General features: G+C 41.4%; 1 protein-coding gene across 1 annotated transcript; it reads right to left on the bottom strand.

Annotated features, from left to right (window-relative positions):
- Positions 1 to 2672: 2672 nt before the first annotated feature.
- On the bottom strand, positions 2673 to 8168 carry CHML (CHM like Rab escort protein). Its single transcript, XM_019647588.1, has one exon. The coding sequence runs from the start codon at positions 7871 to 7873 to the stop codon at positions 5951 to 5953; it is 1923 nt and encodes a 640-aa protein (XP_019503133.1). The 5' UTR covers positions 7874 to 8168; the 3' UTR covers positions 2673 to 5950.
- Positions 8169 to 10508: the final 2340 nt, after the last annotated feature.

Genomic DNA, 10508 nt, shown 5'->3' on the forward strand with positions numbered 1-10508 from the left:
TGTCAGTACATTTATATTATAGATTTCATAGTTACAAAGCCATGTTAGGGCCCGCCGAGTGGCTCAGTTGGTTAAGAGCTCGCTCAAGCGTTTGAGCTCTGAGCAACAGCGGTTTGATGCCCGGGCCGAGCTGCGCTGCCACTGAGCTGCCAACAGATGGCAGGATGGCTCAGCTTAAAAACAAACAAACAAAAACAAACAAACAAAAAAAACAACAAAGCCACGTTAATAGAAAATATTTACGCTGCTTTCTTTCCTTCTCTTTCTCATTTAGTAAATGCTCATTAAGATTTTTTTACATGCTCCTTCAAACATACATAAATAAAAATGATGCCAAGATTGTTTAATTTCTGCTTGAGAAATGCTTCCTATATATTTTCCCAATAGGAATGATGCTAGTTCCTGGTTTAAAGTAATTACTTATCACACTAAGAGAAACCAACAAAATCATTACCAGAGACAATTAAACCAAAGATGGATGAACATATGGATGCACAAGTCCCTTCAAAGTCATTTTGGGTTTCTTTGGATAAATACCCCGAGGTAGGATTACTGAGTCCTTGTTTGTCTCTTGTAAAAGCCATTGTTTTAAAGTATATTTTGTCTGGTATATGTATTGCTACTCTAACTTTTCTTTCCATTTCCATTTTCATGAAATATCTTTTTCCATCCCTTTACTTTCAGTCTGTGTGTATCTTTCAATCTAAAGTGAGTCTCTTATAGGCAGCATATGTAAGGTCCTTGTTTTCTTATCCATTCAGCCAGCCTGTCTCTAGGTTAGAGCATTTGGTCCATTTACATTGAAAGTAATGGTTGACAGGTGTGCAGTTATTGCCATTTTATTATTCATATATATTTTTTTAAATTGGGGAATTGGGGAATGGGAACAGCACTGGGGAATTGGGGGAAGGGGAACAGAGAAGTTGCTGTCTTTTTTGTTCTTCAGTCTAGTTGTGGAGGACGTTGCTTCACTGGCCCAAGTTGGCACCATCATTGCGCTCTTCCCATGTGAGGCAGATCAGTCTCCCGGCTTCTGGACGGCCGCTCACTGCGGCTGCTGGTCACTCACGCTGGCTGCTGGCTACACACGGTAGCCCATGGCAACCCACTGCAGCAGGGGCTGCAGCCTATGCCATCGCCGGGTTGAGCTGTTGTTCAGCATCTTAGCTGTAGAGGGCAGTGTCACTGGCCCTCATATGTGGGATCCGAACCGGGGCCTTCTGGCATGCCAAGCCAACTCTTAACCAATGCGCCACTTGGCTGGCCCTATTACTCACATTTTTTTTATCTTTTCTCTTTCTCTTTCTTCAAGAGGCCCTTTTAACATTTCTTGTAATGCTGGTTTGGTGATGGTGAATTCCTACAGCTTTTCTTGTCTGGGAAGCTCTTTATCTGAGCTTCAGTTCTAAATGATAGCTTTGCTGGGTAGAGTACTTCTGGTTGTACGTCCTTGCTTTTCACCACTTTGAATTATTCAGGCCAATCCTTTCTGACCTGAAAAGTTTCTGTTGAGAAATCAGCTGACAGTCTTATGGGCACTTCCTTGTAGGTAACTAACTGCCTTTCTCTTGCTTCTTTTAGGATTCTTTGTCCTTACATTTTGCCATTTTAATTATGATGTATATTGGTGTGGGCCTTTTTGGGTTCATCTTGTTTGGGACTCTCTGTGCTTCCTGGGCTTGTATGTCTATAATCCTTTGCCAGATTAGGGAAGTTTTCTGTCATTATTTTTTCAAACAGGTTTTCAATTCCTTGTTCTTTCTCTTCTCCCTGTGGTACTATGACGTGAATGTTGGTAGGCTTGATGTTGTCCCAGAGGCCCCTTGAGCTATCCTCATTTTGAGGGTTATTTTTTCTCTTTCTGTTGTTCTGATTGGGTGTTTTCTGCTATCTTGTCTTCCAAATCACTGATTCAATCCTCTGCTTCATTTAATCTACTGTTGAGTCCCTCTAATGTAGTCTTCACTTCAGTTATTGTATTCTTTATTCCTGACTGGTTCTTTTTTATGTTTTCTGTCTCCATAGTTATCTTTCTTATCTCTTCTCCCTGAGATCATTGAGCATCCTTATAAGCAGTGTTTTGAACTCTACATCTGATAGATTGCTTGTCTCCGTTTTGTTTAGTTTTTTTCTGGAACTCTGTCCTGTTCTTTTATTTGGGACACGTTTGTCTCCTCACTTTGGCTGCCTCTCCATTTTTGTTTCTATGTATTAGGTAGAGCTGCTAAGTCTCCTGGTCTTAGTAGAGCATCCTTACATAGTAGATACTGTGGGGTTCAGTGGTGCAGTCTCCCTGGTCACCTAAGCCGGGGATCCAAGTGTGTTCCTTATGTGGGTCTTCTGTGCCCTTTTGTTGTAGTTGAGCCTTGGTTGCTGTAGGCACATCAATGGGAGAGACTGACCCTTGGCTGATTGGTTGTGAGGACTGGCCATGTCTACAATGGAGCTGTTGTGCAGGGCTCTGGTGCCTGCCCACCCTGCACTTTGGGTGTCTCATTGGAGGTGGCTGGGTGGTGCTCTGCTGTGGTCCTAAGGTGGCCACCAGCTGTGCTGGTTCTTGGGTCTTTGTGTGTGTGGGTTGGGGGGGGTGGGGGGGGAGAGGGGTTCTTGTGCAGGCCAAGGTCATCCGCTGCCTGTGCCCTGCCCAGGTCCACTTGGTATGAGCTATAAAGGGATCTGCAGATGGTTGCTGCTTGTGCTGGGCTTGGTGGTGCCTGGAAGAGGCTAAGCTGTGAACGGAGGCCGGCTGCTGCTAGTGTGGGCTTGGAGCTGCTCAGCAAGAGGCACAAAGCACACCAAGGACAGATGCTGCTCGTTTGGAGTTTGTGAACCTTTGAGAGATTTTAAGAAAATCCAAAGCATAAGCCAAGACAGGACATTCATACAGAAACGCCACTGGAAGTGGCCTGGGTGGGCCTGCAAGTTGGGGGAAAGGGGTCTCAGAGAATCACCAAGGTAGGGTGATCGGCGTTAGCAAGGTTGATGGAGATTCAGGTATGGCACCCTCCTTCACCTCCAGGCTAGTTGGGGAGAGGGCACAACCAAGGAACAATGGCTTCTGCCAGCACTTCCCTCTGTAGGGTGCTACCCCTCCAGCCTTCACTCTGAAGCCAGACAATTCAGTTCCTCCCCTGTATGTCCCTGGAGCACTGGAGCTCAGAGCGAAAGAGTCTGTTAGCGGTAAGTCCACGTGTGGTGTCTTTGAGAGGAACGCCTGGGAATCCAGCTGCCCTCCGTCTCACTCGGCCACAATCTCCACTGGTTTTCACAGCCAGGTATTCTGGAGACTTTTCTCCCCGGAACTGGAGCTTTGGACTAGGGTGCCTGGTGTGGGGCTGGGTGCCCACCCTCCTCAGAGAGATCCCTGTGAGAGATCTCTCTCAGAGGTCTGCAGCTGAGAGATCCCTCCCACATCTTAACCACCACACATGGATGTTGGACCAGCCTGTTCTGCATTTCTACCCCTCCTACCAGTCTCCATGTGGCTTCTTCTATGTGTCCTTAGTCGTAGGACTTTGGTTCAACTAGCCTTCCGGTGATTCTCAATGATGGCTGTTCTGTAGTTTAGTGATTTTGATGTGGTCTTGGAGGAGGCGAGCATGGCATTTACCTGCCCTGCCATCCTTAAAGGAAGCATCTCACCTAATATGCTTAATGCTTTTTATTATAACTGTTCTCATTTCCATTTTATTTTGCTTTCAAGTTAAGAAGGGAATATATTCACTTTATTAAGTTTTTAAAACCACCCTTCTATGTGGTTAGTTTATCACATTTTTCCTGTGTCCATTATGTTTGGCTCTCCCATCTTTTGCAACTTCTCATTGTTCCTTTTCTTAAATTCTTACGAATAATGTATTGAAATTGAAGTTTTTTTCAATAGGTCTGGATTACCTTCACCTCCATTTTATTTATCTTAAATTCTTCTTCATTTTAATGACTAATTTTTAGGTTTATTTCAGGCAGTTTCACTAGATTTGAAACTTAGGATCCACCCAATAATACCACTTTACTGTATTCAAATATATCCTCTAATTCATGGCTTCTCTACTTTTAGTAAGGTGTAAATTACTTACATCTTTCTTGTTTTATTTTCCTCACATATGGAAGAGCGACAAAAGGCTATTCAGAATATATTTTGCCCTAGTAACATCTGTATTTTTTATAACATGATGTTCACATCACAGAACACATTATTAAAAAGCATTACTTTATGAAAAAGTAGCCAAATTCTGCTTCATGAGATCCATAACTCTAAGCTATATTTATTTTCAATTACCTTAATCTTAACATATTTCTGATTCAATAAAGTGAGAGACCAACTTCTGTATACTTTTCTTCCCCAGTAACACTAGACTGATTTTCATCAGCATTTTTTCTTCTACAGTAACTGCACTCTTCTAACAGTTAACGTTAGTGGAAAGATTTTGAAATCATGAAAGCCTGGATTCCAATGTTGGCTTTTCCACATATCAAACTCTGAGCAAATTATTAATTGTCTTTATTACCTCTTTGCAAATATGTTCAATAACATCTGCCTCACAGGGTTGTTGAGAATCTGTAATGAAAAAGCACAGTGAGTGCCTAGCATGTAGTAAATGCTTCGTTCCAGAACAAAAACTGTCACAGAAGGGCTCTCTTCCTACAAGATGACTATTCTCTGAGAAATGGAAACAGGGGACTAAAAGGGAAGGAAGTTTGCCTCTTCTGATGGCTCCACAGGCTTCCAACACTGGAGTAACAACAGCTTTATGACTTCTGGTGGTTTTGTGAAAAACAAATATTTCTGTCTTCTAGATAACCGCCAAGAAGCAGAAGAAATTATGGAGGTGGTTACCTTATTATTTGTGGCGTGGGACACAACCAAAGGGACGTGGTAAATCCTCCTCTGATTCACTCCTACCAGTTGTAATTAGTGCTGTTAATTACAGAGGGAGAGCCAACAAGGTGGAAAGTTAATTTTCACTGAAAAATCTCAGGAAATCAATCCCAGGTTAAAAACGACTCACTTGGTTTCTCCTTGAAATTTCAGAACCATCCGTCTGAAGTATCTATTTCCTGGGGCAATTTATTTTTTTCTTTTGGCCTGAGTTACTTATTGGAAATTCTTTTCTTTTAGGTGCCAGAGTTGGACTCTGCAGAAATTTTCTGAAGTATTAAATCAGAACTAATGTTATCCCCTAGACTTTCTTTGGACAGAAGCTCCAAAGAATGAGCTCTTCAACAACTAACTGAGCTCTCTGGCACTTTTTCTAAAGGAGGAGATTGTGGTGGTAACATTGACTCATCGGTTACAAGGGTCAAGCAGGAGAATTAAACCACAAGACTTACTGTAAACGTCAGACCTTCACAAATAAAAGATCATGCAAAGCTAACCTTTTAATTAGACAAATGTATTTTATCATATTGGCATTTGTATTAATTGTTATTGTTACCATGTATATGTTTATATTATATACAAAAGACCCACATAATTTACTCTGTGTGTGTTTTATTCAGAGGTGGTAGCAACTACAATAGATGCAAAGTAAAATATTCCTTAGATATTGTCAATGTCACAATAAAATCTGAAGGTCATTAGCAGATACAATATTACCTTCCTTTAAGCACAGTTGCTAATATGGAATCCTCACATACATATCAATACTAAAATAAAGCTAACCCTGTTTAAGATTCTGGGTCATGGAGTACATTCTGAAACAAACAAAGTCCAATAACCAATAAATCAGTTACTTATAGATTAACAAAGACATTCAATGACTGAATGTCTCAAACAGAATTAAAGACAACATCTGCATAGCACGCATCATATAACCACTTCTAATTTACTTGTGTAGGAAACTGTCCTTTCAATGAGAATATTCTGATGCTAGGATGAAGGCCCAAAGTAGCAGTTCCAGTTCGCTTTTTTCTAATGTTGAAGGTGCTTCCCTGGGCTTTCTAGGTTTTTGCTTCATTCAGAGGATTCTAGTTTGGCCATGATTATATTATTGGTTCCAGGAGCCTCTGGTTGCTTGTCATCACCATCAAAGACAATGTCTTCTGGATTTGGAGGTGGGGGGCAGAATTCTTCACCTGGGAAGATCTCCTGGAAAAGTGTTTCAGCTTGCTTGACTGCGTGCTCATTTCCTAGTGCACAGTCAGGCCCAGAGCAGACATATACATTGGAAGGTAAGCCGCTATATGAGCTTCTGCTGATTCCTGAGGAATCTCTCATATTAAAATAGAGAGCCCACAAGAGTCTTGGCTTTGTAAGTTCTTCCCTATCTATTTCGGTCTCAGCATATGGGGTGAACAATTTCTTTACCACTGATTCTAAGTCTTCTCTTGCTGTTTTAGAAGATGAACAGGTCAGATGTACCAGATGGGTGTCTTTCATGCATGTCATAGTTGAAGAACATAATTCAGTGACCCGAACAGCACACATCCCGGGTTCCGCTGGAGGCACTATCAAAATGGAAATGTGCTGATCTGAATCTGTCTTTAGTACAGACTGATCTGTAATGAGCACTGCCCTGGAGATCTGCTTGTACTGCACATTAGAACATGTTTCCTCAGAAAGGTAGCTATCCTCCACAATAAAATACTTAGCATTTATTCTTTGACCAAAGTGATCTATGATTGCTTTACATCTTCCAGATTCTTTGTCAACTACAAGGCATTGTACTTTATGGCGAAGACAATAGATTCCACCAAAAACTGCACACATCCTGCAGAAACACTGGGGAATTTCCCCTTGGCCATACAAAGGAAATAAAAACGGAGTATTGCCAAACCGTCCAAGACACTGAAGAAAGTTTTTTGTTGCTTTAAGGCCATCTATTGTAGTACAGGATGACTCTGTCATTGCAATGGAGTGTAGTACAAAATGTTGAAGGTTGGGGGTTAATTTTTTAGTTTTTAAGTACTCTGAAAATGAGCACTGTGTAAAATCTTGGTATTCATCAGGATGTTGTTCATAGTCTAAACAAAATGTAAGAAACTTCATTAGCATTCTCTTTTCAACCATAGTGAGTTCTTTGTTATTAAATACATCTGCTCTGGAACAAGGCACCTGTTCTACTTTTCCTTCTCGAAATGTAAGAATCCTAGTGACATTTTTAAATTCAGCATAACGACTAACATTTGATTTGATTAAAAGATCAATCAGCAATCCTTGAGAATATAGCAGCTTTGATACCAAGTCAATATTAAACTTTCGACCTTCTTTAACTAATTGAGAGTAAGTAATCCTATTTCTCTTTGGTAGATCAGTGTTGTCTTCCACTATAGGTTTGTTTTCATCTTTATCTCCATCTGCAAAGGTGTGTATACAAGTTTTATCTCCATAATATTTTTCTTTCACCTGAGATTCCTCTATACCAGTTACTTCTAGTAAAATCTCTCCATCATTTTTTGGAATTTCTTTGGCAGATATTCCGTGGCTCGTACCATATAATGAGTGCATTTCTTCAGACAAGCATGCAGAATCCAGAAGTTTAGAAAGGGTACCAGATGTCACCAAGGAAGGATTTTTCTGCAGATCATCAATCTCTTCAATATTGTCATCCATGTCCTGACGGACATAACAAAACACTTCTGTGTGTTGAATGGTTTCATCCTTCCTATGAAGAGTGATGGCTTCTTCTGTCTCATGGATCAGATCTTGCCATGTAGCAGTACTTTTGTCTCCAATGTCACTGTTTTGCTGATACTCCTTCAACCAGGAGAGCAATCCTGAAAAGGTGAAGCTAGCCCAGTTTCCTCCATAGTAACTTCTTGAATCAATATGCAGAACCCTCTGACCACTTCTTGAACATGCAGCTGCAAGGATGGATTCAGGTAAACCTGTCCCTATAATAACCACATCAAACTCTGTAGGGAGACCGTCTGCCATCCTGAGAAATAAAGTGTCCTGTGATGACTGTTGATGAAAGAAATGTGTACGAATCTAGGGTGAGGCCTCAGAAGAGCTGTGAATACGCTGGAATAAAAAAATCTCTCCTTGTGATGTTCCAGTTCATCCCAGAAGTATCGATCCTGCAGGTCCTAGCTGTACTGTTATCCCTTTTTAGTGTTTGTTTTCCTTACAGGTCAGTAGCACAAAAACATGATAAAGTACATTTAATCACATCTGAGAATACTAAAATGGATGTGTGGCTTTCATTTCTGCATTTCATCTTAGCAGTAAATGTCAAAATGCATCACATATGCATTTGTGACTGGAACTCTTCTCTGAAAGAAGAAAATTCAAGAAATAATACAGCTGTAAACAAGATTAAGAGAAAAGTAATTTCATGCAACAACAATTACAATCCATTGAATCCTGACTCGTTATTAGGACATGAGCTTCTACTAAAGCAAGTCATTAGATGCTTTCTCACATATTTTCTAATTTCTTCAAAATTAACAATAGAGATATACTCCCCCAAATCAGGCAATTCAATAATGAAGAACAGATATAATAACATCCCACAAAAACAAAGAACATAATGCAATTCTATAACTTTTGCTTTTAAGAAAGCTAATATGTGAATAAAACTATACACAACTGTGAGCTTAGACTATAGAAATGTATGGCTGTGCTGTTTATGGAAACAGACTATGCACGATGTGCACACTTTCAGGATGAGGAATGTTTTGTGCCCAATACCATTTGTGGGTGATTCCAGGACAGCTGAATAGAAGACTTTCCCACACCCCATTCACCATTAGGATCTCATGGTGGCAACAAGGGGCTATTTCAACTGAAATAACCAGTCAGTTTATTATAAAAGGATTAACTTAGTAAAACAACTGACAGTTAAAACTATTTAAGAGCATAAAAGAGTAAGTCTACTGAAGGGAAAATGTATTTATAATAAATCTTTATGTGAGTGTACATACGCACAGGTGTATATTTTTAGGTGGAAAAAGAAAAATTCCTGGCTTCATATGTTAAAATATCTTAACATAAATAACACCTACATCTAACATTTGAATCAGGTGACCTGCACTTCGCCAGACTCACTCTGTGACTCTGAATCTCTGTGTCCTAATATAAAGGTCTGTCTAAACATCCTTTACCAAGATTAACATGCTTGCTGTTCTTGTTTTTGAATGGGTAGGAGGTGGTACTTAAGAAAGGCTCTCCTGGGCTGGCCGAGTGGCTCTCCTGGTTAAGAGCTCGCTTGGGAGCGCCAGCTCTGAACAGCAGGGCTGCGGTTCGGATCCCACATTGAGGGCCAGTGATGCTGGCCCTCTACAGCTAAGATGACGAACAACAGCTGGACCTGGAGCTGGGCTGCTGTGAGTCACCAGTGAAGGTGTAGGCTGCAGCAGAGCTGCAGTGGGCTGCAATGAGCTACGTGAGTGGCTGGCAGCCAGCGTGAGCGGCCGGCAGCTGGTGTGAGCTGCCGGCAGCTGGTGTGAGCTGCCGGGAGCCACTGTGAGTGGCCGACCAATGACCGGCGACCGATCTGCCTCACCCAGGAAGAGCACAATGATCATACCAACACGGGCCAGTGACGCGAAGTCCTCCAAAACTAGGCTGAAGAACAAAAACAGCAATTTGTCTACCTGTCTGTTCCCCTTTCCTGATTAACCAACGCTGTTCCCCTCCCTCCAATTCCCCAATAAAATCTTAAAAAAAAAAAAAGATAGGCTCTCCTGTTTACTTCAGGCCTGTCGCTGGTTATATTCCATGTGCAGACCATCTGTGTGGCGCTGGGTGTGGTCAGAGGTAGAGCAGCCAAAGGGGTGAAGGCACACTCACCTGGAAGTCTTTAGGCTAAAGCACTACATACACCACACGCTAGGGGGCCCTGCTATCATTTATCACAGTAAGAGTGAGAGTTCTTTGAGCTCTGATTCTCCCCACTATTAAACTTACTGAAATCCAGACCACTAATGGGCCTGCCTAGGCTAAGATGACTAATTATCTTAGACATTTGTAAAATAAGCCATTCAATTGGAACTTAGATTAAATTGACTAGTGACTTAAATTGAAGTGACCGGTCAGTGTAAGTGACATGGCTATCTTCATACTCCTGTCTGGTCAAAGCCTCTGCCTCAAGAATATCTGGGATTCCACTTGTTTTCAACATTCCCCAAGAAACCAGGAATTGAGCACAGAATGAAGTGGTTGCCTGGCCTACTCACATATGTATGTAAGTGTGTCTGAATTACTTAATCTTCCTTCTTCCAGGAGGGTGTGCAGAGGAAGACAGAACCCATGAGGATATATGAAGTGTCCACAGTAGGTGCTTATTCTTGGCTTATAAAAGGATAGAGCTGGGGGTGGGAGAAAGAGAAGAGGATACAAGCCAAAGTGCTAAAACCAGGCACCTTTTAACCTACAACTGTCAAAGGAATCATCAAAGTACAAAGCAAGTAGGACAAGACAACCTTAAAGATGATTTACTCAAGTATCCATAATAGAGATATTATGATGGCTGAAGGGATTAAGTGATGGGGAAGTCCACACAATGGTTTTAGCCACAAGATCAAGAGTAGGACCCACTCTCCTGCCATCAGGCCAGTGGTCTTCCCAC

This window comes from Hipposideros armiger, unplaced genomic scaffold, assembly GCF_001890085.2.
Source record: "Hipposideros armiger isolate ML-2016 unplaced genomic scaffold, ASM189008v1 scaffold_113, whole genome shotgun sequence".
NCBI lineage: Eukaryota > Metazoa > Chordata > Mammalia > Chiroptera > Hipposideridae > Hipposideros > Hipposideros armiger.

Coding starts and splice junctions, on each gene's coding strand:
- CHML (XM_019647588.1), bottom strand. CDS start 7,873: ATGGCAGACGGTCTCCCTACAGAGTTTGATGTGGTTATTATAGGGACA.